At 46.8% G+C, this 17053-nt stretch overlaps 1 protein-coding gene across 1 annotated transcript in view; it reads left to right on the forward strand.

Moving 5' to 3' along the window:
- Positions 1–16649, forward strand: part of BRPF3 (bromodomain and PHD finger containing 3) — a 31411-nt gene extending 14762 nt beyond the window's left edge. The window contains exons 8-12 of the mRNA XM_082847840.1: positions 1999–2092; positions 5629–5726; positions 8552–8649; positions 12945–13099; positions 14417–16649. Of these exons, the coding sequence (XP_082703966.1) occupies positions 1999–2092; positions 5629–5726; positions 8552–8649; positions 12945–13099; positions 14417–14600 (629 nt within the window). The 3' untranslated portion in view covers positions 14601–16649. The remainder of the gene's footprint in view (positions 1–1998; positions 2093–5628; positions 5727–8551; positions 8650–12944; positions 13100–14416) is intronic.
- The last annotated feature ends 404 nt before the right edge of the window (positions 16650–17053 follow it).

Consider the following 17053-nt stretch of genomic DNA (forward strand, 5'->3'; position numbering starts at 1 on the left):
TGGACAGTCTGTGGTTATGTGTCAGGTGACAGCACTGCTAGAGGTTCAGGGAATAGGAACTGGGGGAGTTGGGAAGGCTTCATGAGTAGACAGTGCCTAAGCTGGCCCTGGGGATGAGGACAGACTAGAAAGGAACAAAGGGCTCAGGCCCAGGTGTGTAGAAAGAAGGTCAGAGTCCCTGTGAGGGACAGTTTGGAGAGGGGCTTAAGAGGGGCATCAGGAGCCAATGCTGTGGGCAAGGTGGACCTGGACATGCAGGGCCCCCATCACCAGACAGTTGTTTAGTCTTGGTGGGATATGGAAGGCCAGCTCACTTGGCAGGGAGGGGCCTGCTCTTGGCTTTTGCTCCTCATGTCCTGTTACATGGTGGCTTTGGGCTGTGTGGTCAGCACATGCTTTTCTCTGCTTTTCTGTCTTCCTACCTAATACTTTGTTTCCAGCAGTACCTTCCTTTCCTGTCTGGTCCAAGCTTCCCTGTATTAGGGCAGTAGGGTGTTTATATAGAGTCAAGAGCTTGAGGCAGACTTGAATTCAAATCCCATCTTCTTACTAGCTGTGTATCCTGGGGCATATGAATTAACCTCTGTGAGCCTATTCCTTATTTCTAATATGGGGCTAGTGACACCTTCCTTGTGTGGCTCTAAGGATTGGAAGTAGCCTATATAAAGCACTTGGTATATAGCAGTAGTTGGTAGCAGTTATTGTTGTCATCCTGTCAGTTATATCAGGCACAGCCAAACAGCACTGAGCACTAAAAATGAAAAATCCTGCTGTTGGGAAATAGGTCTAGACATCAGGCTCATCCAACCTGAGAGGGCCCACCGCTTGGGGGCTAGAATCTGTTTCTCCTCCACCATCCCAGCTACCTGGTACCCAGGAATATTTTTGCACAACTTTAGTGGGTTCTCTTAAAAGCAGGTGTTGATCCTTTATAGATGAGGCACAGCAGGCTTTGGTGATTTAAACTGAGGTCATGATGTTAGAGGCAGAGCCAGGTTAGGGTCCAGATATGTTGGCTCAGACACCTGCTCTTACAGGTGTGACTTGCCTCACAGTTTTCTGGCTAAGGTATATGTGACTTAGAGCTCTTGGCTCAGCTGTCAGACTTGTGGGATTCTGGATGGTGGTTGGGAATTGGGTAGATAGAGAGGAGAGTTGAAGCTTTCATGGCAGGTGAGAGTCTTGTCCCTGGGATGACCAGACAGTCTTCATTTGCCTCTGAAGGGCTCCCGGCTGTAAACAGACCTTCTCTCATTCATACTTAATAGCATCCTCCATAAGTAAGAAGGTATTACCTTCACTTCACGAAAGTAGAAGCCAAGGCTTAAAGAGGAAAAGGGACCCATATTTCAGAGCCCAGTCTAGAACCCAGGGAATCTGACTCCCCATCATCCCAGGAAGGTCTGGTCTGCCTTAGATCTGCTGAAAAGTTCCCCCCATCCTCAACTTTGACTAGCTCTGCTAGATATCTCAGGGTGTGGTTGACACAGTCCTTATCCGGCTCCAGCCTCCCCTGACACCATCCCAAAAGAATGAAGCTAGCTATTGCCAGCTGTGTGATGGATAGGGTGTGTGAGTGTTTATCTGAAGAGGCAAGGTGGGTGGGCTTCCCAAGAGGCAGAGGAGACTCCCTGATAATTGAGGCTTGAAATTAGAAGCAGATCCAGGGACTTGTGAACAAGCCGGAGTGAGGAAGTCTTGGTATTTCCCATTGTAGTCAAATGACAGTAACTGGAATGAGCTATAGGCTATTTTCCTTCAAGTAAACCCAGAAGGATGGGAAGGTAAATGCAGTGTCTGTTCACTGTCCTAGCCAACATTTCCCCCAAACCTTTATCAGGTTCTCTCCGCCACCCAAGACCCATTTCCCAAGAGGAGGGACCAGCCATCCTCTCCATCCCTCCTTGCTGAGCCCTCCCAAGGTGGCTGCCTCACACTGCAGCATGTGTCGGGGAAGGGTGTTTCTACATTCAGGCTCACTTTGTGTGTTCTTGGCAGGTGTGACCAACGGCTTTGGAAAACACACTGAAAGCGGGTCTGACTCAGAATGTAGTTTGGGTCTCAGTGGTGGACTGGCATTTGAAGCTTGCAGGTAAGAACACTTGTCCCAAAGCCGTGTTTGCAGCTCTGCCACCTCTCCATTTATTTTCCTTTCAGCTGCAGATTGAACCTCCTCCTGCTTATCTCAGTTTTTTTCTTCCCGCACCCCTGTTATTTCCTGAAGCCTCTCATCTGTGACTCTGGTAGCTCCTAAGAAACGTTGTGACCCTTGACTGTCAGGCCTGATCTGACTAGGGGGGAGTAGTGCTGATGCTTTATAGGGTTTGTAGACCTGAATTTGGCTCCAGAGGGTGGGGACACCCTCTGTATTGCCCAGTGAAGTTAACATTTGAGCCAATCCCCACCCACCCCCTGGCCCATTTAGATAACCCAGTTATAGACATGGTTTCACCCTTTGCCTTTCAGGGCATCATAGCAGTGGTGTAGGAATAAGAAATGGACAGATAGGAAATTTGCAATTGCCTTTTAGTCTGACAAAGGCCCCAGCTCTTCTACCATCTTTGAGCTGGGAAGGGATGGGTTTCTTTTCCCATTCTTTCACCTGAAGGGAGGATTTCTGAGGCCAGAACCTTCAACTTTCTTCCATGACTAAGAGTTTATTGAATCTCTCTGCCCTGTGTTGTATGCTCTGCAAGACACCAGGGAGTGTAGGACTCTTGGAAATGGGAGACCTTCAGTGCCACAGAAGAAGAATGACTTGTCCTGAAGGCTGACCTCATGGTCCCTCCACATGGCTACTGGATGGATTCTGGGTTCAGAGCAGGGGAGGAGAGGTCCCAGGGCAGCACCAAAATACTATGTGTCTGTGTTTGAAGTGCTTCAAAGGCAGGCTGGGTGTAGGTTCTATTGGGTTCTCACTCTACACTGGTGCTGGGCTCTTGGAGGCCCCTAGATGCCCCCTTGGTCCTGGACTGCTCCCGCGCTGTAGCAGGGCCCAGCTTTCAGTGGCTCCTTAGAGATATTCTTCCCCACCAAGCCTCAGAAATGTCCTAGCTGTCTCCCTCCATGTTACAGCTCTAGAGATATAGGAGGAGTGGATGGGAAAACACAGTTACCAGGCATAGAGAAGAGGCAGAGATTTCAAAATCATACAGGATGCTTCTAGCCCGGTCCCGGGTTGGAGTTCCTGACTCCCTTCAAAGATAAGGTGCCTGGAAACCCAGTTCACTGGGGTGGGGTAGGAGTGGGGTTATCAAACTGTCCCCTCTTAGTCCTTGACTAAAGGTAGAAGGTGTGTTCGGCCCCTCCCTCCACAAAGGGTGCTCTTCCCAGCTGTGAGCCGCAAGGAGCAAGCCAGGCCAGGCTCTGGTTAGCCTGCCCGTTCAGACTGCTTGCCTTTCTGCAGAACATGCCAAAGCCACCAGTTTCTCTGGGTCCCTGCTCAGTGTGGGAACAATGCCCTTGGAAGGCGTTTCCTCTTTAGCTCAGTGGTTCTCAGTAGAATTTTGCGGTTTACAACAGGAGATTCAGGCCTTCAACTACAGGGATTTTTTTCTTTTTCTTTCTTTTCTTTTTTCCTACATTGTGGGGGTAAGTACATAAAGGAAGATCTTATTAATTAGACTAGAATCATATAATCGCAGAATAAAGAACCTTGAAAGAATTTCTGGTCACTAATCCCATCCCCTTCCCATCCTGTCCCTGGGTTTATCTTTTCTAATGATTTTCTGAGCAGTTTGGAGCTGCACCCTCTTCTTCGGGTCACTCATTCAATTATTAATTAAGCACTTACCGTGAGCCAGGTACTGTTCTAAGCCCTGATAAGGTGTCTTTTCTCAAGGAGCTTATCATCTAGAAGGGAGAGATAAATGTTAAGCCAGTAAGCAAAATAATTATAGATTGGGCTGTCTGCTTAGACCTGGGTAACTTAGAGAGAGGGCTGAAATGCAGGCCATGATCGAGTCACTCGTGTGTTTTTCTATGAAACAGGAACATATGGACCTAGTTTTGGTGTTGCATCCTGTCTCATTGAGCTCAACCTTCTCAGAGCTCATCATCTGATAGTATAACATTGGTAGTTTATAATATTCAAGTGAGACTTTAAAATTTACTGCCATTTATATAATAATATTTACTATATAACTTCTATTTATTGAATACTTGGTGTATTCTGTACTGAGTGCTTGCTGTGTATTAATCCATTAAATCCTCACAGCAACACATGGGGAACACAAGCCTCAGAGAGGTTAACTTGCTCAGGGTCACAGAATGAATGAGTAGCACAGAGTGAGGTTCTGAACCCAGGTAGTCTGGCTCCAGAGTTTCTCTCTTAACTGCTTGGTTGTGCCCTCCTATGTTGTATTTGGAGATGTCTCCCCAGATCCATGATGTGAACTTGGAGAGGCTTTCCTAATAGAACTACCAGTACCTTACATTTTTATAAGGACTCAGATTCTTTAAGTCCAGTGACAGATTTTTGTAGGGTGCATGGGAACTGAATTCTGAATGTGAACTGGGTGTTGTTTTTTCCCCAACAGGTCCTAATTTTGACTAGCAGGAAGAAAGCTCCCAACCTACTACTAACTGAAGGATTATGATTCATCAGGTTCTCATTGTGCCAGGTTTTCTGTATAAGACCATGATAAAGTCAGTTATGATTCAGTAACGCAGGAGTACCCTACTCTCCAACCAGTCTTAACCCTGGCCTCTTCGTATCCCATTAGGGGTTTCTTAAGCATTTTTGCTCTACTGCAGGTTGTTGACTTGTCTTTTAAGCAATTTTTTTTGTTGAAATAATTATATAGCAGTAATATTTTTTAAAGTTTGAATGGGAAAAAACCATAGCCACATCATTCTTGCCCAGAGCTTCTAACTGTGATTGTACATTAGAATTGCATTGGGAGCAACTTAAAAATACTGATGCCTGGGTGGGTTCCAGTTATACCATTATTCTTGTATTACTGTTCTCATTTTTGCCTATTACCTTCTAGTCTTTGTCTACTATATATTTTTTATCTCTTTGCAGTAGCCATATTTTAAAAAAACCGGTCTGCTTGGTAGTTTAAAAAAATCCATCTCTGTCTAAGAAAAACGTCACACACATAAAGTAGAAGTGAGAAGCGGATTGTTTTTCCAATTTAAAAAGTCTTTTCTAATTAAGGAAGTAAGGCATGTCCATTATAGAAAATTTGGGAAAGAGGCAGATTTTTGTACCTCAAAAATAAATTGGTTTCTAGAGAAGCAATGTGAACCAGAGAGTTAAGAATTCTGGGCAGATGTGAGACAGGCCCTCCTCATGGCCAGGCTGCTTAGACTCTGGAAGGATTGACAAGTGCCTGGGTGACCTTCCCTCTGGATGAAATCCAGTGTCCCTGGGCAGGGAAGCAGGCCTCTCTTTCCAAGTTCAGTCCTTCCACATGGATGAAATGTTTCCTTAAGCCTCGTGGGAACATTCTGGTCAGAAGTATATCACGGGTTAATACGAGTTTTTAGGGGAAGGTGAGAAACCATTCTCCTTGAAGGGTTTTTGCAGCTCTGCTCCTAGCAGAGATGGGAGAGCAGGAGTGGATGTGTTACTCATTGAAATTGTTCATTTCGCTCCTCTCTCCCTCCCTGCTCTATATGCAGTGGTCTGACACCCCCCAAACGCAGCCGAGGGAAGCCAGCCCTGTCTCGAGTGCCCTTCCTGGAAGGTGTGAACGGAGACTCTGACTACAACGGCTCAGGTGAGGAGTGCTGTACAGGTGCATCTTGGGGGACCAGGCCTTCCAGGGAACCAGTTCTGCAGGCTGCAGCCAGACCCTGAGCTCCTCTGAACCTGGGGGCACTGGTCAGGGAAATGGCCCTTCCTCCCAGGTCATTCATACGCCTTTTACTTTTTTTTTAATTCATCTTATTTTGAATAAGTAACACATACTATGGTGACAAAAATCAGAAACGTACAAAAGGGTGCATAATGAAAAGCCAGTTCTCCCCTCCCTAGAATAGCCATTGTTAGTGGTTTCTTTTGTGTCTTTCCAGATGTAATCCATACGTACACAAACCAAAAACTTGTGTGTATATTTAAAAGAGTGAGCAGAGAAGCCTAACATGCACATTCCTCTAAACTATGCCTTTTTTCAGTTAATAATATATCTTGGAGATTCTTTTGTGCTTTTTATTGGCTGCCTAATATCCCATTACATAGGTGTGCTATCATTTACTTAGCTGGCCCTCTGCAGATGGACGTTTAAATTGTTTTTGTTTAATTGTCATAGTCAATGTTGCAGTGGGCAACCTTGTACAAAGATCATTTTGTATCCCTGGGGAGTATATCTATAGATATACTCTATTGCTGTATTGGAGGAAGTATGCATTTGTAATTTTGATAGATATTTCCAGTCTGCCCTCACAGGAGTAATATGATATCCTGTGTCACTGAATTTCACACATAACCCTGTAATTTCATGTGATCCAATGCTTCTACTCCCTACTGGGGTAAAATGGAGACATTCTACTCCAGCAGGTCCAAACAGTAAAACACATGGATCTTATCTCCTCTGACTGAAGGAATAAAGGACAGGGTAGAGCCAAAGGAGAGGACTGGGTGGTGCTTAGGTGGAACAGGTGCAGGGCTGGCTGTTCTCTGAGCACATCTCTGTCCAGCCCTCCTACAGGGGGTGTGCACTCTGGATGCCCTGTCTTTGAAGCTTCCATCTAACACTCAGCCTTCAGGGCTTCTCTTCCCCTCTTTCCTTTTCCCAACTGCTTTATTTTCCCTTAGCATCAGTTTCTTTTTCATATGTGTGTTGATGAATGCATGCCTGCATGTTTCATTACTGTCTGACTGTCAGTGCCCAGAAGGCAGGGCTTATGTCTAGGTTAATTTGTACAGCATCTAGTGCAGAACTGGGAGCGGATTGGCACGTACTTTGTGCTTCTGGTGGTGACATTTTATTCTTATTTTTAAAACCACGTAATTATTAAAATGATGCCAAAGGAAATTTAAAAAGGAAACTGACCTTCCACTGTTCCATCACCTTAACACAATTGTCTTCATTTCTCTATGTTGCCTTCTATTTATTTCAGGCACGTTTTTCACAAAATGCTAATCCAAAATACATGCTCTTTCATATTCTGCTTTTTTCAATGTTATCTTCAAATCAATGCATTATAATTTACTTGTTTCATGGTTAGAATTTGGTTATTTTCAAATTTTAACATTATACATAAGGTAGTGAACCCATATTTTTGTTCAAAAGCCTTTTATTCATTTTAAAAGTTATTTTTCTAAGAACAAATTCCCAGGGAAGGAATTTACTGGAGTAGATTGTTCATACTTTATTTTAATGGCTCTTGAGACTTACTGCCAAATTATATTCTGAAAGGATTAGACTGATCTGCAATATCCTCAGCAGTATATGATTGCACCAGTTTCCCCACAGCCTGCCTCTTCAGTAATGGATTTTGTCTTTTTGTTGTTATTGCTATTGATTTAATAGACAGAAAACAAGACCTCATTATCAGGAATATACTTTATAAAAAATTATATATGTAGATGGTAATGTTTCCTTAGGAACATGATTTCTACTCTGTGGAATTTGGATCTTTTCCTTAGTTGAGTGTGGTCACCTCCCTGTTGCCAGCTTATAGACTGGGGAGGGGAAGGGAGGTTCCTCTGTGTATTCAGAGACATTTGTGAAGTACCCATCCACGTGTGCTAATGCATTAGGTGCAGAACAAAGTAAACCAAGAGATGTGGTGCCTGCCCCAGGCCGGACACCCTGTGTAAGGTTCTGACAAAACTGGCAAGAAAAGAATCTGCAGACCTGCTTGGCTCTGCTGAGTGCTGTGCAGCCAGGTGTCCTGGATAGCCAGGTATGGCCCTGTCAGAAAAGAACTCATTTAGCAAATAGTTTTACTGGGATATCCATCCCAGGCATCTTTTTCCATGAAGCCTCCATCATGAGGCCCACCAGTCAGGGAGGCCCAGAGAGCAGTTTGTGGCTTTGCCAAGATGCATTATAGTCCTTCTTCCTGGTGTCCTGGTGATGAAGCAGTTATATTTTTCCAAGGAACATCAACCTAGGGTTCTAGTTCAGAGGTCAGCAAACTGTAACCTGTTGCCTGTTTTTGTAGGGCCCACGAGCTAAGAATGTTTTTTACATTTTCAAATGATTGAAAATCAAGCGAAGAATGACATTTTGTAACACGTGAAAATTACACAAAATTCAGATTTCAGTGTCCAGAAATAAAGTTTTATGGGGATACAGCAGTGCTTGTTCATTTACCAATCGTCTGTGGCTGCTTTCATGCTACAATAGTAGAGTTGAGTAGTTGCAGTGGAGACTGCAAAACCTAAAATACGTGCTATTTGGCCTTTTAAAGAACAAGTTTGCCGTCTCCTGATCTAGTCTTAAGAACTAAGGAGAGGGTAGGGAAGAGGAAGGGTGGAGGGGATGTTGCTGACTCATTCCTGGGCTGCCCCAGTCAAATGGAGGCCCCGGGCAGGCCTCCTGGGCACCATTCCATGCCCCCTTGGGCACTGTCTCCTCCCCTCCCCCACCCCCAGGCAGAAGCCTCCTGATGCCCTTTGAAGACCGTGGAGACCTGGAGCCCCTGGAGCTGGTGTGGGCCAAGTGCCGAGGTTATCCCTCCTACCCCGCCTTGGTGAGTCTGCCTGATCCTCCTCCCTCCTATGGGTGGTCTGGCCCCTGCCTTGCCTTGGGGGCTTATCTGATTGGATCAAGCCAGGAGAGTGTGATTGGGAGTCAGGGTACCTTTAGCTGCAGAAGGGAGGGAGGTTTTATCCCAGCCTGGGTGGGTCACACCAGCTAGACTCCCTGCTTAGGGCTCTTAAAATAGGTTAAAGTATGCAGACAGAAGCTAGGGCTCTTAGTGATTTAACAGCATATATTTATTTGCTAAATAAAAAAAATTATCTATTATTCATAAAAGTAAAATGTGCTCATTGTAGAAAATTGTAAAAGCTGTTAATAATGCTTAGGTGTTTTACTAAATGTCTGTCATGCTAAGTTCTTGAAATGCTGAGGAAGGTATGGTTATTCTCATTTTATAGGGGAAAAAACTGAAGATCTATTTGCTACCATGGGCATCTAGCTATTAAGTGGCAGGGTTGGAATTTGAGCCCAGGGCTCAAAGTGTGTGATGTCAAAGCCTGTGTTCTGAGCCACTGAGTTCAAAATCACCCACAGTGCCATCTATTCAGAGATTACCTCTTGATGTATCTCCTCAGCCCTTTTTTTTCTGTTTAATGCATAAATGTGCATAAATATGAGACCATACTCTGTTTAACCTCCCCTTCACTTAACAGTACACCATGAGCATGCATGTCTTATGCCATTAAACATTCTTCATCAGCAACACTTTCATTACTGCATCATCTTCAGTTGTATGCGTGTACCTTATTTTAACCATTCCCTAGTTGGTCATTTAGATCATTTTGAATTTTTCACTATGATAAACAGCCAGCAGTAAGCATCATTGTAGCTTAACATTTGTGCACATCCATGGTTATTTCTTCACAGTGAAGAAGTCTTAGGAATGCCTTCTTGGGGCATCTATGTAAAATTCTGATGCAAATTGCCAGGTTGCCCCTTAGAACATTAGTTCTGGTTTATACTCCCACCAACAGTAGCTAAAATTTCCATTTTTTCCATAGTGGCAGTAGCTAAAAATTCTAATTTTTACCACCCTGATTGTTATGTCTTAGGGCTCTTTCTATATTAGGGAGGTAATATCCATCTGGCCCTGAAAATACTGATTCTAACCTTTGGGGCATGTCACAATCATCTGGGGGAATTTTTTAAACAATGTAAATCCTGGGGCCCCATCTCAGAACAACTGTATTAGACTCTCTAAAGCCAGACCAAGGCATGAATATTTTTGTTTCTTTTTTTTATGACTATTTTTTTTAACACTCCCCAGATGATCTATAGTGGGTGTTGAGAACCGCCCTGCCAGCCTATGCGTGCACACAGAGCTCTGAGCCTCTCCCAGCTCATTTTTGTCTATGGCTCTTTTCATAGACAGCAGCCTCTTAAGGTGAAGAGTGCAGGAACTCTGATCCTTTTTGGACAGGTGAGGAAACTGTAGCTCCAAGAGGTTATATGACTTGCTGGAGTCATATTGGAACCCATGCTACCTGCCTCACCCCCTGCTTAGCAGTGGCAGGTGGGAGATCCACATTGTGATCCAGCGCTGAGGAGGTTGGACCTGGGGCTGCCTTCACAGGCTCCATGCCCAGCTGTCAGTGAGACCCCCAGGTTAGTTGTTGAAGAATTGATTAAGACTGTGCAGGTTTAGTTTTGTTTTTTTTAATCTCACAATACAAAGAAAGCCAGTCTAAAACTAGTCTCTTTTTAAAAAAATAAATTTATTTATTTATTTTTTGGCTGTGTTGGGTCTTCGTTGCTCTGCACAGGCTTTCTCTAGTTTCGGTGAGCAGCGGCTACTCTTCGTTGGGGTGTGCGAGCTTCTCATTGTCGTGGCTTCTCTTGTTGTGGAGCATGGGCTCTAGCCGCGTGAGCTTCAGTAGTTGTGGCATGTGGGCTCAGTAGTTGTGGCTTGCGGGCTCTAGAGCGCAGGCTCAGTAGTTGTGGCGCACGGGCTTAGTTGCTCCACAGCATGTGGAGTCTTCCCGGACTGGGGATCGAACCCGTGTCCCCTGCATTGGCAGGCGGATTCTTAACCACTGCGCCACCAAGGAAGCCCCTCTTTTTTTCCTTTTTAATTATCTTCTTAATCATACATTTTCTTTTGTGATAAAGAAATTCAGCCACCACCTGAAAGAACCTACCACCTGAATACAACCTGTGTTTTTATTTTGGTTTATGCTCTCCCAGTCATTTTCCTCTGCATACTTAAATATGTACTTGCACATATAGTGACTATACGGTTTTTAAATTTCTGAGGCTCTTGTTCTTTAAAAAAATGTTTTTTGTTTTTCCGTAAAAATTATGTATCTACATTGCAGAAGCTTTGGAAAAAGAAAATCAACACAAATCGCAGCATTATGACATCATCTATAAGCATTTTGTATTGTTGCTTCTATTTATCATTTATATATTATAGCCGTAACAATGGTGTGTGTACACATTTGTTATGTAATGTGTTAAATGTTATTGCAGACTTTATTTCCATGTTGTTTTACATCTGCATGACATTTGAGTGAATGGACCATTATTTATTATTTGGGGATACATTTGCCTCTGTCTTTTTTTTTTTTTTTTTTTTTTTTTTTGCGGTACGCGGGCCTCTCACCGTTGTGGCCTCTCCCGCTGCGCAGCACAGGCTCCGGACGCGCAGGCTCAGCGGCCATGGCTCACGGGCCCAGCCGCTCCGCGGCATGTGGGATCTTCCCAGACCGGGGCACGAACCCGTATCCCCTGCATCGGCAGGCGGACTCTCAACCACTGCGCCACCAGGGAAGCCCCTCCTCTGTCTTTTTTAAAAAGGGAGGCGAGCTCCCCTTAAGAGGCAGACTTGCCCATCTTGCTTCTGCCCTTGGGGGGACACTTTTCACAGTCTGCCCCACTTTCCAAGCCAGGCACTATCCCCACTGTTGATAATCGAGGAAGTTCAGGAGGGCTTGTCTGGTGGTTCTCATTAGGACCCTTAGCTTCAGTCCCAGGAGGGACAGACAGGCTGGGAGTTAGAGTTTTTACCAAATCACACAGCTGGGGACAGGGTAGTGGTGGTTCTTCCTTAGAGTAAACTCTTAACTAGAGGACCTGCTTTTAGCTGCTTATCTTGAGAAGGATGTAGGGAAGCTGGCAAACACCCAGAAGTAAATAGAGCAATTTATTATTATAAGAGACCCCCTGGGACAGGGTATAGGAATTAAGATTGCTCCATCTCTGGAGAAAGCTGCCTCCTCCGTAAGTTTCCAAGTCTCCCTGGCCTTGGTGCGCAGAGATTATCAGCCAGCTGCTCTGGAAGCAGGGGCTGTGTAGGAGGCAGTGGGCAGCAGAGGCCCAAGCCTTGTCCAGGCGCCTGGTTTTAGTCCCAGCCAGCTACATCCTTCTGTGCTTGGCATTCTCCTCTGTCAGCTAGTACTTGTCAGCAGACTTCTCAGCATTAGCAAGAGGATGAAATAAGATGATGTGTGAATAATTAGGAGCTTTGGTAACTTTGTCAGTGCTCCACAGAGCTGGAGAATTATTATGTTGATGCCACCAGGCATTTTGCTGAGCCCTTGCCCTTGTGGAGCCTGCAGCCTCAAGGACTCATTCTTCCAGTGGCCCTTGTTTCCGACCACATCATTCTCCCCTCTTCAGCAACCCTCCACACTCAGTCTTTTGCCTTCTCTCTGATTTTACCGTGGAGGTGCTAAAATTGTATCTGGTCTATGCACCAGGAAGGATTATAGTCAGACAGGAAGGTGGTGGGTAACCAGGAGATCTGTTTAGGTAGGACCAAAGGGATGGGCCCTCTGGCCGATTCAGGACCTTCTTCACAGCCATGGTGTCTAGGAAGCCCCTGAGATTTTGAAATGAATTGCACAGGTTCTAAAGGTAAATTGGCAGGAGAAAAAAATGGCCTCCATTCCTTTCCCCTAAGGGACATTGGGAGGAAGACGTTTGTCTATCTGGCCTGGACGTCAGAGATGCTCCACTCACTTCTGAAAACCCCCCACCCTGGCTTCCCAGTACTCCTCTTTCAGCTCTGGGGCCTGACAGTTGATGGAGCAAGCTCCCTTGTCGGAAGGTCTGATTGGAAAGGGCCAAAGGATTAGGACAATACCTGGGGAAACAGGGTCAGAATTTCTGTTTGGGGTACTGAGGGTCATTGGAAGAGGTCAGCCCCTCCATCACTGCATTGTGGGCCGAGCCAATCCCCTGCATAGCTTTCGTGTACGGTGGTTCAGTGGTTAGTCCTACAGCAGGGTGCACTGGTCACCCCGTCCACCCCCAGCTGAATGCTGTCTCCTTTCCTGCTTCCAGATCATCGATCCCAAGATGCCCCGGGAGGGCCTTCTGCACAATGGCGTCCCCATCCCCGTCCCCCCACTGGATGTGCTGAAGCTGGGAGAGCAGAAACAGGCCGAGGCTGGAGAGAAGCTCTTCCTTGTCCTCTTCTTTGACAATAAACGCACCTGGTGAGTGGGTGCTGCTGCTGGGAGGGTGCACCAGGATGCAGGCCGAGGGGCCCAACCAGGTGGCTGTTCTAATGCTGACGTGCCGGAGAGGTACACAGAGGGGCTGTGGACTCGGCCACCCTGCCTCCACCCAGGTGAAGGTGAACGGTTACCTGCCAGCAGCCGGTCTGCATTTGCCATGTTAACAGTAACCTGGTGTTACTAATAACACTGATTAATGGTGTTAATAGTAACTGAGGGGTATTGCAGTTAGATTCCTTGTGAAACACTCTGAGATGGAGATTTGTATTCGGAGTCATTGGGAAGAGCTGTGAGGGTGAGGGAGCGCAGCACTGGGCAGAGGAAAAAGTTGAACTGCAGTGCACTTGCTGCAGAGGCCTCAGCTCATCCTGTTTGGAGCTCTGGAGCTGGGTGGCTCATTAGAGATGTCAGGGATTGGGGCTGTGCCTTTGTACCCCCATGTCAACCAGTCATTGAATGCTGGCTGCCCCTGGGGAGGGGGGTGACATTGATGGGGGTTGATTCCTGGAGCGGGACTCACTTGAGAGCCTGTAATCTGCCAACACTCCCAGCGGCTGCAGGGAAGCATGTCTCAGTCCGGGCGGAGAATTCTGGGCAGTGCAGGATCCACCGCAAGGGGCTTGTCTGCTCATGGCTTACAAACACCAGCAGGAGGATTCTTTCACCTCTGCTTCTGTAGAGTGAGGAGGTAGGACTAGCTAATAGCTGTCATTTATTGAGCATTTACTCCATTTCTTTATGCAAATTGCTTTACGTGTATGATTTCATTTGGTCCTCATTTAAATCTTCATTAATCCCCTCCCAATCCATTTTACAGATGAGGAAGCTGAGGCTCAGAAAGCCAAGAATCCATAGCCAGAACTGGGATACAAACCAAGATCTGGCTCCAAAGGCTGGGCTCTTAGCCACATGTTATATTCACTCAGGGACCTTTTAAAAAACACCAGGTGCAGGCCCCACCAGAGATCATTTCATCGATTCCTGACATCAGCTCCACTTCCTAGCTGTAGCTCCCTGACTCCGCAAGGCAGGGTGAGGCTCAGAGCCCTCCAGATGACTCAGCTAGTCTCCCTGGGGGCACATGGGCTTCCCTCTGGCAACCGTCTAAGCTGAGTGAGTGTCCTGGGCCCAGCTGCAAAATAAGTCCCTTGGTAGCTTCCTGCCTGTGGCATCCCAGCCTGCCTCCCTCTGCCCTGTCCCCTCCCCCTGGCTTTGCTGGTCCTGGGCAAGTGGGTCCAGAAGAGGCTCCTTTGGGACCCACCATGGTCCAGCCTTCTTACTGTGCTTGTATTTTAGGCAGTGGCTTCCGAGGGACAAAGTCCTGCCCCTGGGTGTGGAAGACACTGTGGACAAGCTCAAGATGCTGGAAGGCCGCAAGACCAGCATCCGCAAGTCAGTGCAGGTGGCCTACGACCGTGCGATGATCCACCTGAGCCGAGTGCGGGGACCCCACTCCTTTGTCACCTCCAGCTACCTGTAAGGGCAGGGCCTGGCCTGCATCTGCCTGCCCTGCCTCCGTCCTGTGGGGCACAGAGAAGCCTCTTCCTGCCCCAGCCAGACGTACGGCTGGCAGCTTGCCCCTTCCATGGCAGGCCAGGGACTGGGCTGTATCCTCCCCAAGGACAAGGCCCCAGTTTGGACTAAACTGCATGGTTCCCCTGGTGGGCCTGCTGTGTGCCAAAAACTCCCACCTGAGCTCCCTCAGGGGCTTGTCCACTGAAGAACCAGTTAGAAATAGAAACAGCTGTGAGGCTTGGGCCCAGCCGAGGAGATAGACCTGGCCCCAGAAAGCAAGAGGTCTTGGGCTTTCTCAAGGGTGTGCCTGGCCCCTCCAACCCATTCCCAACTAACTACACCTCAGGGTGAGCGAGGCTCTGACACTGACCCCAGAGGTGCTGTGGATACACTAGGGTCCCACGGGGAATCTCACGGAGCTCACCCTCTCTCTATCACCCGTCCTCATACCTCTTCCCTGTCCCATCTTCTGCACCTCTGCCCAGTCTCTCTTTTTCCCTTGTTCCTTTCCCGACTTCCTCTTGTGCCAAACTGACAGAAACCATCACCAAACTGATCTTTTTCTTTTTATGGCTCATTCCCTTTGAGGCCAGCTGCTAGCCTACCACTTGGGTGACCCCTTCACCAGCACACCTCCCCACCCCCTTACATGTGCTACAGACAAACAGCTGAGGCCAGCCTGTGAGAACTTGCCCGCTTAGATTGAGGCAGGGTCCCTCCAGCCCTCTTCTGTCTTGCAGAGAGGTGGGCTCAGGCTGGACGGGCTCCTGTCAGCAGACCAGGCTGCTTGTGCCAGTGTCCATCTGTCCACGTGGATTCCGAGGGTTGTTGGGTGAAGCTGTGCCCTTTGGCTGGGTCTGCCCTTTCACTCCTCCTAGCGTCTCCTCGTGGGCTTTTCCTTTTCTGCACCTGCAGCCTCTAGCCTCTCTCTCTACCACTAGGGATGGCGTGGGGCCTGCAGTCCAGCATCTTCCTGTCCTGCACTCTGCCCTGCCTAGCCTCTGCTGCTCTGAACTCCAGGGAACACAGTCTTTTATTTCAAACCCTCTGTCCCTTTCCCTCTTTTCCTTCAACCCCCTCTCCACCTTTACCTTCTCAAAAACAGAAGGGAAAAAAAACTGTGAAACGGGAATGCTGACTGACAAACCAACACAACTTTCAGAGGCTTCGATGTCTGTTCTCTGGATGTTTCTTTTCACCTCTTAAGCACCAAAGTTGCAGGGCCAGGTTGCAGGCCACTGATTGCCATGTTGATTTTTAACCTGACGTTCTTTTTAATTGTTTTAAATTTTTCATAGGGGAGTTTTGGACAAAACAAAGTCACTGGGGAGATCACTGCCATTTTTACACACTTTTTAAAAATACAACCAACCAACCGCCACGACTTCTTATACGTTTGGGACATGAGCCAGAGTTTAAAAGGGAACCAACAAAACTCTCTATAACATAAAGGATGGGGTTTTGGATTTTGTACAATAATAAAACTACAATACAGCCTATGGCTAGGGAAGGACATAGTGTATATAATTGTAAAATACTGTTCTAAATTATTCAGGCCTATAGTTTCCATTACTGGAGTCCTCCATTGTGTGGCTGAGTATTTTAAATGCACACAGTGTGGTTTATTTAAAGGAGCCAATGCGTCCCCCCTCCCCAGGTAGTCGGTCGGCTGTGGACTATGTGACCTTCGTCTCAACCTGTGTTGTAAGATCTCGGGGCTTTCTCTCTCTCTCTTTCTGTGTCTGTCTCTTCCCCCCAATACTTTCTCTTTCTTAGTCTCTTTCTCCCTTTTTTTTTTTCAGTCTCTTTGAATCTTTCAGTCTCTCTCTGAGTCTCATTTTTAAAACTGCTCTTTTAGAACGGGAAACGGCTCAGATCCTGCTGTGGCATGGGGCCTATGTGTCTCAGTCGCGTCTGCTGTGAAGCACACGATGCTCTATTTATTGTAGAAAGTGACTTTATTTGCTTTCTAGAATTGTTTATAACAGATGGTATAAGAGAGGTAATAAACAGAGAAAAATCTATGCTTGTAAAGAATACAAAAGTTAATTTTACCTACTGTAATATGACTGTCTTAAACTTATTTTCTCTCTGAGAAATAAATGTTCTAATGGGCAGCAATTGCTGTGTGTGTTTGATGTCGTCAGTAGGGCCTGCCCTTCTCCTCCTAATCTCTGCAGCCCTCCCCCTCTTCAAGACACCAGGGCCTATTAAGAATGGGGTTGTCTAGCTGTTGCAGACTCCCAGCTGGACAGGGCTCTGTCTGTCTGCCTGCCCGTCTGTCTCTTGGACCCCTGGGAGGGGTGCAAGAATGATTTCTGACGTTTTCCTCCCCAACAGCACTGCCTTTTGGGAGTTGTGGAAGGTCCAGCCTACTTCCCATGCCTTGGCTGCTCTGTAGCCCCATTCCTTTAGGAG

The sequence above is a fragment of the Leucopleurus acutus genome, assembly GCF_964270905.1.
Source record: "Leucopleurus acutus genome assembly, chromosome: 10".
Taxonomy (NCBI): Eukaryota; Metazoa; Chordata; class Mammalia; order Artiodactyla; family Delphinidae; genus Leucopleurus; species Leucopleurus acutus.